The sequence below is a fragment of the Pyrus communis genome, chromosome 4 (assembly GCF_041283825.1).
Source record: "Pyrus communis isolate YQ-2024b chromosome 4, ASM4128382v1, whole genome shotgun sequence".
Taxonomy (NCBI): Eukaryota; Viridiplantae; Streptophyta; class Magnoliopsida; order Rosales; family Rosaceae; genus Pyrus; species Pyrus communis.
This window is the reverse complement of record NC_142568.1, coordinates 22891750-22914795: the sequence shown is the minus strand read 5'-3', so window position 1 is coordinate 22914795 and position 23046 is coordinate 22891750. Positions and strand designations below refer to the sequence as shown.

General features: G+C 37.8%; 5 protein-coding genes across 7 annotated transcripts; 3 read left to right on the top strand and 2 right to left on the bottom strand.

Moving 5' to 3' along the window:
- The first annotated feature begins 3698 nt into the window (after positions 1–3698).
- On the top strand, positions 3699–7303 carry LOC137722346 (putative serine/threonine-protein kinase WNK9). 3 transcript variants are annotated; one of them, XM_068461327.2, is made up of 7 exons: positions 3699–4231; positions 4337–4374; positions 4518–4745; positions 4861–5081; positions 5266–5423; positions 5523–5952; positions 6045–7303. In XM_068461327.2, exons 1-7 carry the CDS (start codon positions 4157–4159, stop codon positions 7130–7132), a joined length of 2238 nt encoding a protein of 745 aa, XP_068317428.2. In that variant the 5' UTR covers positions 3699–4156; the 3' UTR covers positions 7133–7303. The 3 variants fall into 3 exon arrangements, with proteins under 3 accessions (XP_068317428.2, XP_068317427.2, XP_068317429.2); XM_068461326.2 differs by having other exon boundaries at positions 3729–4231; positions 5263–5423; XM_068461328.2 differs by lacking the exons at positions 3699–4231; positions 4337–4374; positions 4518–4745 and having other exon boundaries at positions 4943–5081; positions 5240–5423.
- A 4011-nt stretch (positions 7304–11314) lies between these two features.
- Positions 11315–14850, bottom strand: LOC137723015 (FLUCTUATING-LIGHT-ACCLIMATION protein 1, chloroplastic). Its single transcript, XM_068462168.2, has 6 exons — positions 14046–14850; positions 13277–13379; positions 13040–13095; positions 12309–12473; positions 11860–11973; positions 11315–11773 (listed from the first exon to the last, which is right to left on the bottom strand). The coding sequence occupies exons 1-6, from the start codon at positions 14733–14735 to the stop codon at positions 11681–11683; spliced, it is 1221 nt and encodes a 406-aa protein (XP_068318269.2). The 5' UTR covers positions 14736–14850; the 3' UTR covers positions 11315–11680.
- A 64-nt stretch (positions 14851–14914) lies between these two features.
- On the top strand, positions 14915–17931 carry LOC137722465 (small ribosomal subunit protein eS24z). Its single transcript, XM_068461472.2, has 5 exons — positions 14915–15957; positions 16415–16456; positions 16691–16861; positions 17472–17558; positions 17652–17931. Exons 1-5 carry the CDS (start codon positions 15886–15888, stop codon positions 17688–17690), a joined length of 411 nt encoding a protein of 136 aa, XP_068317573.1. The 5' UTR covers positions 14915–15885; the 3' UTR covers positions 17691–17931.
- A 145-nt stretch (positions 17932–18076) lies between these two features.
- LOC137722195 (protein HEAT INTOLERANT 4-like) lies at positions 18077–19120 on the bottom strand. Its single transcript, XM_068461158.2, has one exon. It carries the CDS (start codon positions 19118–19120, stop codon positions 18077–18079), a length of 1044 nt encoding a protein of 347 aa, XP_068317259.2.
- Positions 19121–21683: 2563 nt separating this feature from the next.
- LOC137722194 (protein HEAT INTOLERANT 4-like) lies at positions 21684–22622 on the top strand. The gene has a single exon (XM_068461157.2). It carries the CDS (start codon positions 21684–21686, stop codon positions 22620–22622), a length of 939 nt encoding a protein of 312 aa, XP_068317258.2.
- The last annotated feature ends 424 nt before the right edge of the window (positions 22623–23046 follow it).

Here is a 23046-nt window from a genome sequence, read left to right as displayed (position 1 = left end):
GCAAGTCACCTCCCATATCATTTTTCGGACAGATAGACATACACAGACCAAATGTTTTGGTGGATTCAAAATTTCAAACAAATTTCATTCTTTCATCCTCTTAGTTTAGATAATATTGTTCAAAAAAAAAAAAAAATCAAACAAATATTCATGACATTCAATTTCCACATGATGCATTACTTGTAGAACATTTTTTTTCTTAATAGATGATTTCTGGATCATTTCATTCAGATTTCCTTTAAATATAGAATTTAATAAACATCCATTTGCATTACTCATGTTATTTCCTAAAGCATGCTTTTATTTTGCACAAAAAGAGTGGAGGAGGATTTGAGTTAGAACACTACACACATGGTCGAACATAATAAATTAATATCGTGCTTGTCATTTACAAAAGTCGAACACCTTAACGTTACCCCGAGGGCCCGAAGAACGTAAATGATTGAAATATCTTTGAAGTTAAAATGATTTCATGCAGTCGTAGTAGCCCGCTGGTAAATAAGAAAGCCAACCATGAGGCCAAATATCGTATGCATTCTAACTGTATAGGTGACAAAGTTACATGAAAATATTATGCGAGTCCAAAACCCTAGCTATGTACACTGTTTTTTCTTAAAGCTCATGTGGAGGTGTTTTTAAAATGATTGAAAACGCTATTAGAAAAAATGTTTTTGGAACCCAAAAACATTTGAAGTGTTTTCTATAAGAAATACATACTTGACGCTTCTTGTAAGAAGCATTTCAAGTACTTTTTTAGAATTTACTTACATTTTTATAAAGAATTAGTTCCAAAAATATTTTCATCAAAAACGCTTTCAACCACTTTAAAAGCACTTCTAAATAAGTCCTTACTATCATTTTGTTTTTGTTTTGCAAATTTACATGATGGATTGTTTTATTAACACCCCACATCTTTATGAAACACCCCACATCTAAAATGTGCCTTTAAAATTCCAACTTTGTCCTCCCTTTTTTTGAAGCCACCCCATCCCCATAAACAAATGATGGCAAAAAAGCTAGCTCGATGGCCATGAGCCACCCATATAAGAGGTATCCGTCATCGATATTAGCACAGCCAAAACCCCCCCACGTCGCGGAAGTTAACAGCCAAGACAGACTTTGTAATAGACCGAGAATTGCCCAACACTCTTGATTCACACACCCTATCTCCCAATTCCCTATTACCTACCGCCGAGTGACGGATGTGAAACCCCATCCCAAATTATGTGTAATTTCATATTAATGAAATTAGGAAATTACCATTTTGCCCTTTATCCTCCTACCCTATCCAGATTCTCCTTCCCTTTTTAGATTTTTTTTGTTATTATTTTATAACTCTCCCTCCATCTTTGCTTGCCATGTGGCACCACCCCCACACCTATCTCCTTATCTCTTCTCTCCCTCGAACTCTCTCTCAGCTCACACTCTTTCTCCCTCTCGCAGATCTCTCTCTCGTCTCAATTCTCTCATCTCATCTCGGTGAACTCACACACACACACACACACACACATACCTACACACCGACCACCAACATCACAACCACACCACCATTTTCACCTGGACCTCCCCTCCCTACCTCACCTCTCCGATCTCTCTCTCGGCATTGTGCATGTGGCTCTTCGGTGAGGTAAGTCGAAATTTGCCCTAAATGTTCCTAGATCAGGTTTTAGTTGAGTAGTTCGCGCAAAAATTATATGCATGTTTCACATGTTCTCGGCATATGCATTCATTAAATGGTTTTCGTCACCCTCGGATGTCAGCCAACACGTGACCATCCCGATGTTCCCGAACATCGGGATCAGGATGTGTCAGGATATATATATATATATAGAGAGAGAGACCATCCCGATGTTCCCGGACATCGGGATCAGGATGTGTCAGGATATATATATATATATATATATATATAGAGAGAGAGAGAGAGAGAGAGAGAGAGAGAGAGAGAGAGCATGGCAAGTGGCTGGGATTTTTTGCCTAGACATTGTGGTGGTTGGCAGCCGGTATAAGGGGGTAGATGGGGTTTATTTTGGACTTCAGAACTTAATTCGTCAAGGTAAAAACGGAAATTTAACTGAAAAAAATAAAATTATATAGTGTATTCATAAAATTGTGGGGTGTTAATAGAATTACTCTACATGATTCATGATTTCTTATGTGTTTATAGGTATTTTCATAAAGTGCAAAATAATACTTAGGGTGACGGTTGGAGTGATAAATGAATGGGGATTATTAGATAAAAGTCCATTAACAACATCGATTATCTTGTTAAATGAACAATAAAAACAAAGAGGTTTTAATAAAACACTCTCGGTACTGTTAACTTTTAACGAAAAATTACATTTTTACTTTTCCCCGTACCATTAACTACACTTTTATTTGTCATTTTTCATTAAAACTATTTTTTTTTAATTTTTTTATTAATTTTCCTTAAAAAAAAAATCTACCTTATTAATATTAACAAATAAACACAGTAAATTTTTCCAGCTTTGAAAAGATCAATTAGTGATGTTTTCTTCAAAAGAGATTTCTAATCATTTCAATTTTGTTCAACAAACGTGTGTTGAGGGTTTGAATTTTTATGTCTACCCTAGTACTAGCTCCCTAGCTACTCACACAAATTTCTAAATTAAATAAAAGACAAATTTATTCAAAAATAAAATATAACGTGGACAAAAAATAGTATGTATGAGCATGGTCCAAGTTTCGGGTCGTGCATCAAACTCAACTGGAACCTTTATTTGTAACCAGTTGCTTTTACTCATACAAAATTTGTACGTCTATCATAAGATTTACAATAATACAATAATTGAAACGATACATTGTCATGTAGGAAAAAGTTTATACATTGTAATGTTATGTCGATATTATCGACTCGAGCAAATTATAAATCTGTTAGAACCATGTGGATGTGGAGCTATACACATAAAATTAGGACTCCATGTATTGTCTTTCTTCTTGTCCCTAGATGTCCTACCTGATTCTTTCTGCATGTGATCTAATATATTGTTTGTTTGTTAACCAGGGTAACCCTCACACTAAGTGGTACCACGTCTGGTGAGAGCAAAGTATAGGAAATTTTATTTAGTAATTTCATATGAAGCTCCCTACATACATGCAAAATCTTGTAACCGTTTCAATATCTCCCTCTTTCTGTCTCTCGTCAAGCGAGAGACACCACATAAAATTTTTCTCTCGTGAAATAATTGGTGCACACCAAATCTCTTCAGATATAGGTCTAGTTACTTTATAGTTTTAAAATGAATAAATAAAAAAAGAATTAAAAAAGGGAAAGAAACATGGCAACTCACACGTAGAAATTTAGTGTGCATATGTCCTAATTTGCTATTAAGGTAATTCTGAAAAAAGTGACTATAAAAAAAAGATAGAAGCTTTTTTATATTTAGTAAACATTCAGTTTCAGTTTTTTTTTTACAATTTTGAATGGAAAAAAAGCCAAAAACACAAAACTGCAAAACCCAGCTTTGAAAAATTAGTTAAACCCAACTTTGAAAAATTAGTTTTTTTTCACATTTGTTTTACATAAAAGTTTATCAAACACTATAATACTATTTTTTTTTTCAAAAGTAATTTTACAAAAAAATTTACCAAACACTTTACTACTTTATTTCATAGTTACTTATTCTCGTAATATAACAAAAACAATTTTTTTTTTAAAACACAGTCATACCAGCTCTTTTACTTTATCCCCTCCCACTGCGGAAAAAAGTACAGAGCTTTGGAGTCGATAGAAAGACTCTCACTTTCTCTCTCATTTTCTCTCTCCTATTATAATACTAAGACTTGAAGTTTGTCACGTACCGTCGTGGGACTGGGTGGTTTGATCTGTCTGTATTCACATCACAAAAGAAGAATGCTGTGTATCAAATATATAAATAATGATGGCTGGGGTAAATTAATAACGATCCATGTTTTTTTTTCCTTCGATCTTTTAATTTCCATACTCGCCTATGAAGCGTTTAGAAACCAATATTTTATGATAAATCCTCCTCCTTTCCCTCTCCCTCTTTCCATTTCTCTCCTCTCTCTCCTCTGTGTGTGTTTGTGTCAGAATTAACAAAGAAATTGCCAGCAATTAAGGGGAAGAAGCAGCAGCTAATCAGAAGAACTGCTGAAAAGTGAGAGTGGTTATACAGAAATGAATGGTCTCTCACATCTTGAACCAGATTACTGTGAGTTTGTTGAAGTTGATCCAACTGGGAGATATGGCAGAGTAATTACCTCTCTCCCCCCTCTCTCCTCTCTCTCTGTCCTCATTTTCTTCTGTGAACTCTGCTTAAAGAATGAACCTTTTTTTACTTTTAATTTTTGTTTGCAGTACAATGAAATCCTTGGCAAAGGAGCTTCTAAGACAGTGTAAGACTTCAAGCTCTTAACTTTCTTCAAAAATTATCAAAACCCAGTTCAGTTTTCTCAAATTTTTGAATTTTTTTGGGGAATTTGGCAGATTGTTTTAATGATTGTTTCTGGGTTTTTTTTATTTTATATTTTTGTTGCAGTTACAGAGCATTTGATGAATATGAAGGGATAGAAGTTGCTTGGAACCAGGTCAAGCTTTATGATTTCCTGCAGAACCCTGAAGATCTTGAGAGGCTCTACTGTGAAATCCACCTCCTCAAGACATTGAAGCACAGAAACATCATGAAATTTTACACTTCCTGGGTTGATACTGCCAACAGAAACATCAATTTTGTCACTGAAATGTTCACCTCTGGGACCCTTAAGCAGTATGTTTTTGCTGAGTTTTCAATTAACAATTATGATTATTTTTTTTTTGCTTACTTTCCTAAAACCAATTTTGTTAATCTTTTGTGGGTTTTTTTTTATGTTAATTACTGATAGGTATAGGTTAAAGCACAAGAGAGTGAACATTAGAGTAGTGAAGAATTGGTGTAGGCAGATCTTGAGAGGGCTTCTGTATCTCCATAGCCATGACCCTCCTGTGATCCATAGAGATCTCAAGTGTGACAACATCTTTATCAATGGAAACCAAGGGGAAGTGAAGATTGGTGACCTTGGTTTAGCTGCAATCTTAAGGAAATCGCACGCCGCTCACTGCGTTGGTAACTTCGAATGATCCATCCTATAAGAATTGCTTCATAAATTGTCATGCTTTGAATCAAATATGGATGTTCCTATGCAAATTTTGTTTATTTGGTAATTTGTGGAGTTAATTGGAACAAGGGAAAGTTATTTACCTAGAAGGTTAATATGTGTTTAGATTTCTTTTCGATTTTATTGAAGTAGGGACACCAGAGTTCATGGCTCCTGAAGTATATGAAGAGGCATATAATGAGCTAGTTGACATTTACTCATTTGGGATGTGCGTTCTGGAAATGGTCACTTTCGAATATCCATATAGCGAATGCACTCATCCTGCTCAGATCTACAAGAAAGTTGTTTCTGTAAGAGGATTCTCTTTCCCTTTCTTTCTGGTGGAATTCTTTACTATCTTTACGAAAAATGTGATATCTAAGATTCTTTTCGCATTCTGTATTTCATAGGGTAAAAAACCAGATGCTTTGTACAAAGTTAAAGATCCAGAAGTACGAGAATTTGTTGAGAAGTGCTTGGCAACTGTGTCGTTGAGGCTCTCTGCGAGGGAGCTTTTAAATGACCGTTTTCTCCAAATTGATGAATGTGAATATGATTTGAGATCACTAGATTATGGTAGGCAGCTAGATGACATGGGTCCTCTTGCAAGGCAGCCTCTATTAGAGCTTCATCGAAGCAACAGTTCCTTTAGTAATGGATACTCGAATGATTACGATTTTGATGCCCCAAATGAGTGGACTGTTGATATAGAATCAACTGGAATCGAACTGTTTGAGCACCATGAGGATGATCATTCTGATGATGTCGACATTAGTATTAAGGGGAAGAGAGGAGAAGACGGTGGCATCTTTTTGAGACTTAGAATTACAGATAAAGAAGGTTGGCACATACTTTACTTTTTTCCAGAGTTTATTTATGGATTGTCTATACGTGGAAACTAAATGTAGCACTTTAAATCCTATACTTTTCAGGTCGTGTACGCAACATTTATTTCCCATTTGACACTGAGAACGATACAGCATTGAGTGTGGCAACTGAAATGGTTGCAGAGTTGGATATCACCGATCAGGATGAAACCAGAATAGCAAACATGATTGATGGGGAAATTTCCATGTTGGTACCCGATTGGCAATCAGGACCAGGACTAGAGGAAACACCCCGGTTTGCTAATCAAAGCTTTTGTCACAATTGTGTTTCCAATCACACCTCAAGTGGTTCCATGACGGAGTATTTGTCGAACCACCCTAGCGCTAAAGACTTGCAAGCTCTTCAATGTTGTAAACATGGTTGTCCTTCAATGCACGGTCGTTTTGAGGAGATCACATACCAAGCTGACGAGTCTGAGCATCATGTAACAGAGGGTGAACCAAATGAATCAGGCCAATCAGACTGCGTTCAATACCAAGAAATTTGGGGACAGCAACAACATGAAAGTCGTGAACTTAGTTTAGTAGGCTTGAGACAGATCCATTTAGATGAAGAATATGAGAAAATGGATCACTTAGTCACAGTTGAAGATGAGCAAGATTCTAAAGTGGAAAACAATACGGCATCTGAGGCAAGAAATTCCATCAGAAACTTATCAGGTTTACATTCTATTTGCATGAGCACGCCAATGTACCATGACCTCCCAGGCAGTTACGAGAATGGAATTCAGAAGGATTTGAGATGGTTCAAAGCAAAGCACCAGATGGAGCTGAGGGAACTTCGAGATGAGCAATTAGGAATCATCTCAACATCTTTGCCGAATGCAAGTAAAGAACAAAAAATAGACAACGGGTTCTTATCATCTTTGGTATCAAACACAATACGAGGAATCAACACCACAGTTCTTTCGAAATCTTGCGCTTATGATCACCAACACTCAACTCCAGATTTTCATGCTAATCTTGAAAAGAGCTGCCCCAATTCGGAACCCCAAGGGGCCCGAAATTGCGAGGCGATGGAGTCTCCCAATGCGGCGAATGTGATCACTGGCAAGAGTTTTTACACAGACTCACTGCTTCCTCACTCTCTTCGCAGGACAGTTTCTCTCCCAGTTGATGCTGTTGATTTATAAACTTGCAGAGGCACAGAGCATGTATTCTTTTCACAAATTCCATGCATCATGTATGGCTACCAAGGCCAGGCCACTCCTTTCTTCATCAAGGGGTGTGGCTTTCCAACAAACTGGGATGATATGTATTTAAAAATTAAAGAAAACTAATGAAAAATGCTTGAAAACCGAGTATATACGAGGAAAAATGTAAGTTTTGAGGCCTATAAAGATTGTGTTCAACTCCATCATATTATTGCAAGAGAGCTATTGGTTGTAAGGGAGTCATATATATTATGAGAGATATGCATACAACCATGACGATAGAAACAGACACATTATTCAACAATTACATATAATTGGTGATATAGTAGATTTTCATTTCAAGTTAAGATACAAGACACTTAAAAGAAATACAGCACCAAAAAGTCCTTGATTCTAGAATTTAAATATAAGAGGCAAACGTGTCATCGTGGCCAAACTGACTTAATACGCGTTTGTGACTTTGACTGAGATAGATTGAAAATTGAAAAGTAATCTGAATTGAATTATTGGCATGTCAATGCTGAGTTGGCCAAGGGGAGGTATTATCAGGATCTTTTGCAATGCTTCTGGTAAGACATACCTGGCCCCTCCAAAATGTGTCAATTATGGAGTGGTTTATTCAATTGTTTTGGCCCCACAAGAACAAATGAATCATGCTTCATGTTCCATGCTCCATGCATGCTCTTCGACTTAACTTGCACATTCTGGTTGCCCGTATTTTATCACCTAAAAAATATTGGCCCTTTAATATGAACTTCCCTAAGGATGAGTCTTACCTTGAAAAAGACATCTAAGCTAATGCGAATCACATATCGAAACCATCAAACCATATCTTGTGCCAAAAGTTTTACTCACTCTTATGTTAAAGTGTTTTAATTTGACAGATTCACTTATAAATAAAAGATCTTAAGTTCAGTTTTTTGTGATTTAATCTAAATCATGCTAGATGCCACATTTAGTGTAAAATATATCTGTGTATTAAAAAAAATAAAAAACTCAAACTCCGTTTTTCATGTGTAACCATGCCAAACGAGGTGGTTTCAAGAATATAAATTCAAGTATTTGATGGATCTAGGAAAGTTGAGGTATTTGATTCAATTTCGATTTTAGATATAGATAATAAAAAATTACGTCATAGAGCATGCCATTTGCCTAGCCCCTTATATTTGTTGTTTCTCATTTTTGTACATCACAATTTGACGCATATAAAGAAATAGTATGTCATAAATTTAAATGTGATACGATAAGATAAAATCTTTGCATTTGAGTTTGAATTAGAATTTGATTTAAATTCAATTGAAGAATCTATAAAAGAAAAGTCTTTTCACACATATAAAATTGTAATTGACAAATTAGTAGCTACGACGATATTTTTTTTCCTTTTTGGGTTTATAAAAGTGGGTGGCAAAGTGGAGGCCAACTAGTCTTTTCGTTTATTGTTTATATTGCATTTGCTGCCTTTTATTGGGTGTTGAATTGAGACCAACTCAAATGGTTTTAGCATTGCATTACTTTATGGGAAAATCTAGAAAGTTATATAGATGCGTGAAGTGTTTGATATATATCAATTGAGGCATGCTAGAGATATCAAAATTTAAATTATTTTTTACAAATCATAATGTAACGTTTGAGAGTTGGTGATTAAAAAAAAAAAAAAAAAGAGCATAATCATCAACTGCAAAAATCATCAAGGGGTGATTCAGGAGTTGAGAATAAATTTCAGGTCTGTATTTCACACAACACATTCTACGTTCGATTCCTGACGTTGATGAATCACACGACATGTGAAGCTGAAATGCCTATGTGAATATTTCCAACTACAAAAAAATGAACTGTCGTGGTGAAATCAACAACCATTGTTTTAGTCTAGGCCCTATTTAGGCACTAGGTAGCTGGCCACCGTCCGATTAATCATTAGACGTTTGAAAATTAAGAAAGGGCATCTAGACCTCCTTAGACGTCCACTTTGCCCACTAAATCCCGTCTAAGTCGTGACTCTCACTTAGACAAAAAACTGGTAACTTTCATTTTTGCACTTTATTTTTGTTGAATAAATTGTGAGAGACTTGTTGAATACTTGGATGAACCCTTATCATGTGTTTGTTCCCTATATTTTGAATATGTTCTACTATTGTCATCTAAAGGCGCTAGGCGCTAGTCAAGTGCTAAGTTGGGGCCTAACACCTAAGCAGCTAGACACTTATGTATACTATATAAATATATTTACTTAAATTTGCCTAGTCCGTCTAAAACTCCTCCTGGCCGCCACTGGACTCCAGCTCACTCCCTGATTAATTCCTAACCTTTTTTAGAACCTCACCACCAACTCCTTATAGCATTTTTTATATCAAAATCAAGAAGAAGAAAGAAAAAAAAAGCAGTTTGGTATTCCATACAAGATCGGACGGTTTAGATTGTATTAATCAAAATCACAACTTTTTAAGCTTAATAAAACCAGATAATGATGGCAAAATGTCTGATCAACTTTTTGATAATTTGACTCCAAATAAAGGAATAAACCAAATCAAGTGTCCGGTCAGATACGGTTTATGTGCTTGATGCTACTCTAGACAACGATAGCCACATGCAGACGACCATTCCCAACAACCAATCAGTCAATGACAATATTATGGTAGAAATTGAATCTTTAAAAGTGATCCAGCGTAAACAATGTTCTCTTTTGAATAGTTGAATCTCTTACACCGCTTGAAACCAACGTTCGGTAAAGACTGATGCAGCGATGATCACACCAGTAGATTGTCAAGTGGACTGTTCGACGAAAGGATAAAGATTTTTACTCCTTTGTGTTTAGGTACTGGTTGATCCCATGCAAGTGCAAACCCCATTACATATATATATATATATATATATATATATATATATATAATGCAGCGATGATCAGACCAGTAGATTGTCAAGTGGACTGTTCGACGAAAGGATAAAGATTTTTACTCCTTTGTGTTTAGGTACTGGTTGAACCCATGCAAGTGCAAACCCCATTATATATATATATATATATATATATATATATATATATATATATATATAAATATATATAAAGGGACAAACTGGTGGCTTGACACTCCACCATTCAGGAGATCGGAAAGACTCATATAGACATTTCAACCTCTCCATGACCACCATCATGCGATTCATCAGCACTAAGAATTGAACCTAAGACGTGTTATGACATATGAGCCTAGAATTAATTTTTAACCACTGAGCCACCCTGTGATGTTTAAACTCCATTATATAAGTCAGACTCATTTGAGTTTAGGACCTCCTACTACAAGTTGTGGCGTTTGAGCGTCAATAGAAATTGAAACGTGAAAGTGCCGTATAAAAACACATCCTTCTTGTGGTGGATTCAGAAAATGACCTCCACTTCATAGGTTGGCACAAGACACAATCATGAAAACATGATTCGTTTTAAGAGAATTATTGAAGTTGGACCAGTCGGGTTCAACCCAAGGCAATCCACAGATACAAAGGGTAGCTAGTTCCACGTGTAGTGTCAGTTCATCCCATCACCGCAACCCCCCATCCCTATCCAAGATCCAACCTACAGCCGAAAGATGTAAAAAGAAGCCTTGAGAAAAGTGTCATTGGGATGCAGTTCCCACTTCCCAAAATGGTAGGGAATGTTAGGCAAACTCCACAATATGTGATGGAAGAAACTAGTCCTAAAGCTTGTCCCAACCCTTGACATGTCCTTTTCATACACCAAACCGGGAGAAACTTACCAACGCTAGGGATGCCATTGTGGCGATATCTCAAGCAAATCAAGCAATACAATGTGTTTTGACTTTCTCACATTGACAATATGTGATTAGCTTGAGACATCACCACAATTGCATCCCAAGTGCATGAAAGTTCTACTCTTGAATGGGAGAGAAACTTTCCTACGCCTAAAATGCCATTATGGTGGTATGCCAAGTGAATTACACACTTCCAATGTGACAAAAGTTACTTACCTACTCCTGGAACATCATTGTGGCACTATTCCAAGTGAATCATGCGTTGCAATGTGTATTAACTTTCTACATTAGTAGTGTGATTAACTTAGGATACAGCAACAATTGGATCCCATGTGCATGAAAGTTCTCGCTGACTAGATAACCGCTAACCGAACCAAACCATTAGCAACCTTAGCAATACAACTTTACAAGCTCATACATAGAAGGTATTGGAGCTTTTGTTGCATTAAAAGTTTACTAGTCTTCATTACTACAACAAACATGAACTATATACTATATCTTGGGAAGGTATGTCGTCAAATTCTAGCTTTTGTTACATTACATTTGCCAAAGTACACCTATTACGAAAATGATTGTAATTAACACGACGAAACTCTATTCTAAATATAGATACCTCAGTATAAAATTACACGAAAAGACACTCTTTCTAGACATGTATAATTTCTGTACATTGCGGATATCCCCCAATGAAATGGCCCTTCATCAATGACTCAATATGCAGTTCAGTTGTACCTCTTGCAGGATAGTGCAGGGTTGCCCGAATGTTCTCTCATAAAGGCCTCAAAAGCGGGTAGTCTTCAAGTAGTTCCCGCTCAGACAGAGTGTCAGTTTCATTCTGAGGAGTCCACAAGACCTCTACTGCCTGCAAGAAAAAGAACAAGATGTACATGTATCAGCTCAGCTCCGATTTAGCAGAAAAATTTGCGAGTTCAATGAAAGTATTGTTACCATTATTTTGCTCGAGGGAATGGATCCAAGCTTTTGCAATGCTTCCTTCAAGTCACCACTGCCGTTGATGGCAGGCAACTTATGCACTCCTTCAGCAGCCACCAATATTGTTATCTGATTGAAATTCAGACAGAAAACAGGCCAGATATTAACAATTCTGTTCCCTAAAACAATCCTGAAACTATTCAACTCAATTACGAAATTTTATGTTATTTCCTAAAACACTAGAGGAGAGAAGAATTTTTATGTTTGTATGGTATATAATCTCAGATGTATGATATAAGCATAGCAGTCACTACCAAAGATGAGGTCAAGAAACGTTCATATTCACCAATACTTCCATGATAGGCCAGCAGGGCCTCTATAACAATGCTTAGATTTGGAAACACTGATTTTAATAGAATGTTCAGGGCTTAACTAGTAAATAAACAACACAGGTTCGTCCTTACCACTATATATTCATTGCGGAATCCATTAGCACTCCGGCTTGTTGAGCTTTGCTTTCTTATGTTGTTCACATTGACAAGTGTCTCTTCGTCAAATTTACCCCTCTCTTCGATAGAAAGCTGATTAAAGCTTTTCTCTGCATCCTCTAAGCCTCGCTTTAGAGCAACCTACAAGCATGTCAAAAGTTATAATCCATGTCCTTCACATTCCTCATATCTATATAAAGTTATATTTTCTGTTTTCCTCCATGCATCCATAACTTAACAATTATAAGAAAAACTCCAATCCAGATCGTGCTTCAGACATTATTCCACCAGACCAACGGTTTTGATTTCCTCTCACTTTTTCTGGTTAACAATAAATTTAAGGAGTATTCCAACGCCCCTCTATAATATAGGCACCGCCATGACACTATTATCTATGTTTTCATCAGCATAGATCATGCCTCCTCTCGCAATTTGTAAGAAAGCTTTGCATGTGTGCACAAGACATCAAATTGCATTAGTTTTAACCTTTAAAAGTTTAGCCTAAGCTGTTTAAATTACTTGACAAGTAGCTGCCACTACCATATGTTATCTCATACTTTATAGTGCCAAATATCTTAAGAGAGATGAATTCCCTTGATTTATCATTATCTCTTCCTATGGGTTTCCGCCATCTCTAACAATGGTAGGCAACAACAATGATGCACCAGATATCAACCAAGTATGCCAACAGATGATATTGAACTTACAGATGAATAACCGGAGATGCAATAATCAGGATGTCGTAGCAAAGCTAGTGTTGTCTCTGCAATTTTAGTAAAATTTGCATCAGAATCCCGGAAGGAAAAGAAATCAAGAATACAAAATAGTAACTTAACATTCTGGGTATGGTAATAGATCTAAATATTAGTTTAACTGAAAACCCAATCCTAAGAGTTCAGTTGTATTATGCAAGTGTGCGTGAATAATAATATATACAGGTTCACCTGTCAAAACATAGCCCAAACCATCAGGGGTAGAAGTATCTGCAGTTTCAGCAATCCGATTAAGATCCCTTTGGAGCGTTCGTCCCATGCCCAACAAACCAACCTTCGAGAAGGAGAAAAATAGATGGTGAAACAATAGAGAACAAAATCTTCGTTGCCATCCAACAAAAGAGTCTATAAAGTGCATATCACATTTCCAAAAATTAGGCTATAAAGTGAAATTACAGCACTAAATATCAAATTTCCAAATTGTATGTATGATCCCCTACTATTATCCTCGTTTCAAGGTTAAAGCCAGTCGATGTTGCTATGTTTTACAAATACCAGCGCACTTTTCAGGGAGTACCTTCAGATGCCTTCCTCCAAACCCCAAATACTCAGTTATCTTAACACATCCATCCTAGAATGTGCTTACTTACAACCATATAATTTCTTGATCCCCTAGTTTTTCTACTTATAGAACAATCAGCCCTTCCTTTAACATGCACCGATCAAATAAGGCGAAAATCCCCACAGTTTGCCACTTCAGCACAAAAATCCTAGTTCTAACCCAAACCATCCATATCCAAATTGAATGCAATGAAGGGCAAACAAGTCATTGAACTAAATAAACGAACAAATTTCCAACTAACAGTTCATGGGGTCATATGTATAAAGATCTCTAATTTAACCGAGGATTTCAAATTGCATAGCAGCAGCATGATTATGTATATACATATATACATACAGATATGTCTGCAGAGTGAAAATTACAAGCATTCAATCAAACCTGAAGCTTGAGAACGCTTGTTTTCTCAGTAGCAGTAAGCACACTTCCCTCAGACCGATCCGAAAGGAAACCGGAAACCAAAACAAACGCCGCAAAACCCGTCAAGATCAGGAAGAAGCTCGACCCGGCTCCAACTCCGAACCCAAATGCCGGGCCCACGTAAAATCCACCACCCCCGCCACCGAACCCGAAAGGCGAAGGCGCGTAGTACGGCGCGGAGTACGAAAAACCGGGCCTTGAGCCCGGAGTCCTCGGCACCGAGTAACTCCTCGAGGACGAAGAGGAAGACGACGAGCGCGAAGAAAACGAGCCTCCCCCGACCCGACCGCCCGAGGCAGCCAATGCCGAATTGGGGTCGGACATCAGCAGCAGACCCAACAACACGGCGACCATTGCCGGCTTTCTCAACGCCTTCATAGCTTCCAACAGCTTTCCGGCGATAATCCCAATTGGGTTTGCTGGGTTTGTTGCTGGTTGTGCTGGGTTTTCTTCAGCGACAAGGGACTGAGATTTTGAGTCGGGTAACTGCTTAAAGCATTGAACTTTGAATTTGCAGGGGACTTTTTGGATTTGGAAATTGAAGTTTTTGAATTTGATTGGGTTTGTGGGGAGGGGGCGGAGACGGGGGAGTAGATTGTGCTGCTTCCATTTCAATGGGTTGGGTTGGAGCAATGAAGCTGTTGCCGCCATTTGAAAACTGTTTTCGAGTCGAGTGTTTTTGGAATTCAGAAATCAAAAGCGTGGACGGGTTTTTGTTTTGAGAAACGGAATTTTGGAGGAGGAGATATCAGCTGGCCTCTCTGATTCGTTCAATCTCAGCCTCATTTTCTTCGTCCGTGTCTTTTTCTCTTGGATCAACCCATGAAGATAATAGATTTTCCACGTTAAATGTTTGACTTATTTTTAGCTCCGTCCTTAAAATTTGATTTTTATCTCGTTTTACTTTCTCTAACTTAAAAGTCGTCATTTTATTTTTTGAAACTCAAAGTTCGTTTTACTTTGTTCTTTAAAACTTGATTTTGATATCATTTTGCTCCCTCAAATTTGAAAGTCGTCACTATAACACTCAAATTCACTCCACATTATCGGATCTGTTAATTTATTGTATAAGTTTGATTTGGGTGCCCAGGCTAATCATTTCCTTTTTTATCTTTTCCATCTCTTCATTTCCTTTTAAATTTAATATTTTTTTATTGTTGAATGTCAACGTAAAGTGGAGATTTATAATCAAATTTATTGCACATGTGGCATAGTATTATTGGGTGTTGGGTCCTACATATTTTTAAGAGACGACTTATAAGTTTCATGGGGAAGAGAGAGTCATAAGTCATAATGGACCAAATTTTGAATTTCATAAAGTAAAGTGGTGATTTTTGAGTTACAAGAGCAAAATGAGATAAAATGAAGTTCCAGGACATAGTTAAAGGAAGCCTTATAAGAATGGGTTATTTTGACCACCCGATAAAATTCGATCCTGGACCAAAATTATAAAAATGGGTTATGTTCTGTGGATTTTTAGTTCGTCTAACCTCTCCGAGTTGCACTCCTAGTTGAATCGTGGACCGAGTTCTTGTTCGGCCCGAATCATGACTTGGTGTCCAAAGTCCGACCCGAATTATTTAGAGCCTTTGGGCCTGGCCTACAAAAAAATAAAATAGTTAAACGTAGCTCGGCCCAAACCCACCGAGTATCGACTGTCTCCATCCTTCGAAACCCTAATCCAATAAAAGCTAAACTCTTCCAACTCTCTCAACTCCCTCTGCCGTAGCTGCTGCGACTACTCCATTTTCCGCCTCATTGCCCTCTGGTTTGGTATCTTCCGGTCTAATCAAAACCAACCATGGCGGACAAGGCAGTCACCATCCGAACCAGGAAGTTCATGACCAACCGCCTTCTCTCTCGCAAGCAATTCGTGAGTTCCTCCATCATTTCTTCCTTTTTGCATCTAGCATTTAATTGGGTTTTCGATCTTGTGTGTGTATTTGTTAGTGGGTTGAGCTGTTTTATTTCTTTAATTTTGTTAATTTTCTTTGTAAAGTTGCCTACTTTAATCTGGATATATGATTTTTCTTATGAAGCTGTTATTCACCCTACCGAGTTTTTAATTATAATTTGGCTACGATTATTTATTTGTGATTTTTCTCTGTAAAGTTGCATGCTTTGATATGGATTTAGGGTTTATTTATGTAATTCTTACTCATCCAACTGGGGTTTTTTTTTATTTATTTATTTTATGTATGTTGGATTGTAGGGGTTTAGTGAAAAATAAGAGGTTTAAATGATTTGTTAGAATTTTGTGTCAGCTTTCCGTGATTAATCTTCTCTTACGGGGTTAATCATAATTCAATTTTTGCTTTTGTTCCATGTAGGTCATCGATGTTCTTCATCCAGGAAGGCCAAATGTTTCAAAGGTATTGTTTTTTCTTTTTGCGTTCTTTCAGTTTTCAGCTCTTACGTACTTGCATTCAATTGTGTCTGATCAACTGTATTTATCGCTTAACTTGTCATTAGTTTGTTTACTTTAATTGATACGGTTATGTTAGAACTAAGAAATTGTACAATAGCTTATTTAACTGTTTCCATTTGAGCAATTCTGAGGTATGCACTTGCTCACTGATTGAATTTGGCTTGGTTGTTTTGTGAAGGCTGAGCTGAAGGAGAAGCTTGCAAGGCTCTATGAGGTCAAGGACCCGAACGCAATCTTTGTGTTCAAGTTCAGGACTCACTTTGGTGGTGGAAAATCTACTGGATTTGGATTGATTTATGACTCTGTTGAAAATGCGAAGAAGTACGAGCCCAAGTACAGGTTGATCAGGGTAAGTCCAGAGTTAACTGATCTATTCTAATTTCATTTTGGCTACCTAAACCATAGGACATTGCCACCACTAGAAATGTAGATAGCTATGTTGAAGTGATTTGATTTGATCAACACCTGGGTGACTCCTAGTGCACATTGAGTTAATCTATGTTAGTAAGAATCGTAGAGCTGTTGATTGTTTATTGGTCGTATTAATCAATGTATCTTCTAAGAGGTATTTTTTGTTAGCTCTTTTCATCATACGACGATTCAAAATATTCTCAATTTCCATATTCATTTTCCATGAACAAGTAAAGGTTTTTTTATTTTGTTTTCACATCATTTTTTTATGATTGGTTAATGCCGTCGGAATCTGAGTTAGTCCTATGTGTTTGTTAGTATCTTTTCATTTCTGGTGTGCACTAGTACTTGAGAATGAGTGGATACTTAAGTCACCTGTATTGATAAACTAAAGGTGGGAGCACGAGTATAGTCATGTTAACCCAAACATTTTCTTTCCATTTTCATTATTGGTTTCACGTTTACGTTTTCAGCATAACGTAATGTTGCTTATCAGTTCTGCTTCTATGAGTTCATGCCACTAAAAACATTACTTTTATATATTGCAGAACGGACTTGATACCAAGGTAGAGAAGTCAAGGAAGCAGTTGAAGGAGAGAAAGAACAGAGCCAAGAAGATCCGAGGAGTAAAGAAGGTAAGAAAGTCACTTGTGTTATTTCCTTGCGTGATTCTAATTTGATTTCATTACCTTGCTTCTTACAACGATTTTGTTCTATTTTTCGTGCAGACCAAGGCATCAGATGCTGCAAAGTCAAAGAAGAAATGAGCGTTGGTGATTTCGGTTCTAGTTTCTGTTGCTCATAGCAGCACTGGGCTTTTCTTAAACATATTTTGCCGTTAGGATGCGTTTAAAACGAAGATTCTGCTGTCAGTGTGTATTTTTAGAGAGCCATCTACTATTTAGTTTTTCTTTTCCTTCCAAAATTTCAGCATTCTGATGAGGACAGATTTATTATATTAAGTAGCAACAGATTCAGATTATTTATCTGACTTCCGTTTATTTGTGATCTCGAAGTGTTCTTCATCTTCTACCTAGCGACAATCTAATCGTGGGTAAAATGCTCTTTGAAATTTCGGTCTTGTTGGACCGATGAACAACTGATTGAACTTAAACATGAAAAGTAAAATTTGTTTAGGATTTGGCATCCTGCTCTATAGAACCTCATGAGGCTTGCCGTAATACTTGTTGATGAATCGATATTTAGCTCTCGAAATGTCAGGAGTTTCCGGTGTTTGCACCGGGTAGAACTTGTAAATCCTCCTACTTCCGAAACCCTCTTCCCGGCTAAAGCGCCTAAGGGTGTTTGCCCCTTTGTTCGAGCTCCTTCGTTCAAATCCCCCGTCTTCTATCATCGCTTGAACAAAAGAAAAAACACTATTGCTACTATCTTTGTTCTCTCGGCCGTTTCTCTTTGCTTCAAATAGCTTGTCCTCCACATATTCCTTCAAGCCAGCTTTTACAATCGGAGACAACTCATCATCTCCTTCTATCATCTCCTCTATGATGAACTTGGCAACTTCATCCACCTCTCCTCGTGCCCGACAGTCATCTTCTTCCTCCTTGTGATCATCCAAACACGGAAAGAAGTACTGAAGTTTCACGAAACATTCGTCCTTTGTGTAATTCAAAGCATCGCTTCTCCTTTCCGTGCATCCCAAGACAAATATTTGAGGATACTTTATCACTTGGGTGTCTGAATCTCTCTTGTACAGAGGAATGCATGGAATCCAATCCATGTTCAATTCTTTCATTGTAACCCTAACTTCTGCTCCGTCGAGTGGCTTAATCCTCAGCTCATCTGAAGGCGGGTATGGCGATACAACAGCTACCAAAACAGGGACTTCAACTTCATCCTTCCTCTGACAATGACATTCAATTGTGCCAAACAGATATACGTTGTCATCGTTACCAAGGACCTCATGATTGAGCCTTCCATTCTCTTCGAATGCTCGTTCGAGATTAAGGAAATCCCACTTGAACTCTTTGTGCACCGAGTCCATCCCGTGCCAGCCTTTTCCGACAGGAAACGCAGCCTTCCACAGGTCTTTCAGTTTTCGGGGCTCCTCCACCAAGTGCTCGGGTTCCGGTTTGGATTTGGGTTCGGAAGCTTTCACCCGCTTTTGCAATGGCCGAGTAGGTTTGCTGCTGTCTGCAGGTTTCTGGCTAGCCTTCCTATTTGCTCCTTCTTTAACCATCGTAACTTTGTTAGTAATAGTCTAGCGAGAAGAAAATACTCAAAACTTTCACAGAAAGAGAGTAAAAATAAAACAGATATTGAAGAAATCAATAGCTAGTTGTTCAAATACATGATACATTTATATGACCGCGACATGTGAGAACACGTGACTTGTATGCTCGGTACTGATAAAATTTTGACGTGTGAGTTTCCTAAGCAAACTAGGATTATTAGTTAATCTTGGAGATCCCTTTTACCCCAACAGGAAAAGGAAACCAGATTATTTACCCTACCAGGATACCTACTTCCACCAGGGAAACGAAATTAGAAACAAAACCATAGTCCCAATAGGAGTAGGCAGCAAGTGCTCCTCCGTCTTTGGTGGTTGATTTGATGCGCAGCCTTGGTGGGGACGTTAGCGTAGTAGATTCCATTCTTCTCGAGAAAATCCTACCGCACTGTACCGTTGAACAGTTGAGGCGCACAGCGAAGAGTACCAGAGGCAGATATTTGAGTCCAGTTACTGATAAGCTGTGGCGGAAATTCTACATGGCATTCGGTGCTGCGAGGGCTGATCAGGCGGCTGAAAACATGAAGATCAACATAAATGCAGAATTCAGATGGAAGGAGCTGTTCGAGGAGAAAGCGGAGGAAGTGAACAAGAAAGAAAACAAGGCGGGTTGGTTTCTGGGTGCAACGCTTCTTTCCCCTTCGGAGGAGGGTTGGTTTCTTGTACACGACTGTTGACGAAAAACTAATCTTGCCTAATCCTTCTCTATTTTCACTTAAAAAATGGCATTTCGATAAAATGTGCAGTCCACTTATGAAGTTGTGACAATTTTTTGGGTACGTATGCGTCAAGAAAAGAACACATACAAGTTAAACACAAATCCACATTTTACCAGGATTCCTATTCCAAATAGGAAAAGGAAAAGGAAAAGGAAAAGGAAACCAATAAAAAGCAAATTGAACGTAAGTCTTTCATTTATTCTAACTCTTCAACTCCGCAGTCAAAAAAGTGAGAGAGAGAGAGAGAGAGAGAGAGAGAAGGTGGCTAATTATATGGAAGCAAAAGCAGCAGCTCCTCCGTCTTCGGTTGCTAATCTAATTCTCCACCGTGGGGGCAATGTTAGCGACGTAGATTTCAATATTCTCAAGAGAATCCTACCACATTGCACTGTCGACCAGTTGTGGAACATAGAAAAGAGTACGAGAGGAAGAGATCTGAGTCCCGTTACAGATAAGCTGTGGGAGAAAATCTGTGAAGCGAAGTTTGGTGCTGATCCGAGGATCGAAAAGATTAAGAGAGCGAATGTCGTGTTCAGATGGGTAGACGTGTATGAGGCAAAACTGGAAGCTGACAGGTAGAAGAGTCAGGGGCATCAAATATTTGAAGCTGCTCGAATACAAATTCCTTCATCGTCAAGCAATAATGAAAGAAGTAGCTCTGGCAGTGGCATTAATAATGTTTCTTCCAGAAAGGGCAGCGTGCCGATGAAGAAATTGAGAAGTGAAGTTCGTAATTGTCTCGAGGTGAGAAATCGTAAGATCATGAAGAATTACAGTTCTGCGAAAGATAAATCGACATTCAAGCCAAGCGATATTATTGTTTTGGATGATTAGGCTAAGCTAAAATGTATGAAACTTAGTTCTCTTTTTGGGTTTCAACTACGTGCTCAATAGGCAACGGTTTGATTATTATTGTATAACGAAAATCATCCAATTTGTTTACTCAATCTGTGAATTGTCTTTGTAATACAAAGAGAATTGAGTCTTCGTTCATTACATGTGAAGTTTTGACTTTGTTTTCTTGAATAGTACATGTACGTATTATTGGAGCTTTCTTGACCTACAAATGACCCTTTAACACATTGATCCGCCATAAAATCATCGAGTCGCTATAGCGGTGTTAGGTCAGGTTCATAAACCAAATTGGGGGCTAAGTCGCTAGGCAAAAGTTATAGGATAAAAATGATCAAAATCATTAATTATTTTTATGAAATTAAAAGATTTTGGAAAAGATCATCTCAAGTATGAAATCTAAAAGCATACAAGATTAACATAATTTCAATATTGAATAAAGAACCGGGGTAGCGTTGCCAAGGAGCTCATGATAGAGATCCCTTCTCTTCGAATGTTCCTTCGGGATTTTATCACATAATAATTAAGTGTAATGAGAAGTATAACCACTCAATATAAGTTATATTTAATTTTGTCAATTTTCCGATGTAGAGTTTCAGTATTCTTCAATCTATACTCGAATATGTTTACGGGGGAGAAGCACAGTGGGAGTATGGAGATTTCCTAATCCAAGTAGGTATTTTTACCAGTTTTGAAGATCACTTACTTTCGTTAACTAGTCTTTCTTAATTACCAAGTTTAACATTGACCAACTTTAATTAGGGAAAAGTCTCCCATACTGACAAGGAATTAGAATTAATCCAACTTTAATTAGGAAAATTGTACTCGTTATAAATAAATTAGATCGTTAAACTTCTCCATTAAACTTTCTCTGTCTTTTTTTTCTCTCAATCGCTCTGAGTTTTTAATTTCAATTGTTCTTATACAACGTTATTACTGCAATGGAGAAAGGAGGAAGTGCAAAGAGGAAGGCTAGCCGGATGCCGGAATTTGAGGACAGCAAGTCCACTCGGCCACTGCAAAAGCGGGTCAAGACGTCCCAACCAAAACCTAAACCCGAACCCGGGCACTTGGAGGTGGAGGAGGAGGCCCGAAACCTGAAAGACTTGTGGAAATCTGCCTTTCCAGTAATGACATCGTGGTGGGAATTGGACAGACTCTACAGCAAGTTTGACTGGGATTTCTCCAATCTCGAACGAGAATTCGTAGAAGGGGGGAAATTGCATCATGAAATCCATGGCGAAAACAACATGAAAAACGTCTACGTTTTTGTTACAACCGAGCCTCACATTGTGGAAGGGCCTCCATCATACAAATGCGAATCGATCCCTGTGGTGGTGGCCATATCATCGCTTTCCCCTCCTTCACAAGAACTAGCCTACAAGATAACTGATTTAAGCAGGCCGGGAGGCCGCGAAGAAGCTATAATTCCGATGAAAAAGATGAAGATGGGCTGGATCCCGTACATTCCTATGGACAAGAGAGGTGCCCAAGTCGAGAGACTGACAAAAAAATCTCTGAAAATATGTTACTTGGGGTGCAAGCAAAGAAAGGTAGCTCTGGAACGCCTTGAAAGAGATCGGTACTTGAAAATTCAATACTCTGTGCCATACATAGTCGATCACAATAGTGTGGAGGAAGAGAATGAGCAAGATTTTGAGGTGGAGCTACCTGCGGGGGAGCATGCGAGGGAGGAACTAAAGGAAGCAAGAAGACCAGCATTTGCTAAAATGCGAGAGGAAATGGCCAGGGAACTGGCACTCGCGAAAAATATGAGGATTTACAAGTTCTACCCCGTACAAACGCCGCATACTCCTCGGGTTGAAAAGAAGCTCGCCAAAATCAACAACTACTGTCGCGACGCCGATGAAGTTTTTTGATCCCACAGTTTGATTAGTGGTTGATTATTGCACTTGCTCAATATTGTAACTAATGATGATCATTATTTGGTCCGCGTGGCAAAGTATTCCAGTAAATAAGAGTTTATTTCTGCGCTTGAACTTTGAATTGTCTCTAGCAATTGTTACCAAATGCTTCAAAACCTGGACTAAATAAAAAATCCCTCATCAATCAACTATTAATGTCGGGTGCAGTAATACTAATAGTTCGGGACTTGGGTGCGACAATGTTTGAGATCATGAGTTTTTTTTTTTTTTTTTAATGGCAAAACAATACATCTAGGTGTTTTCTACTGTGCGGTACAGTTTGACGAAACCTGCATTTAGTTGCCCCTAGTTTATGACAAATTAGTTAGATGTAACAGGGGTAGTTGACCTGTCTGAATCTATTCGTTGTAAGTAAAAA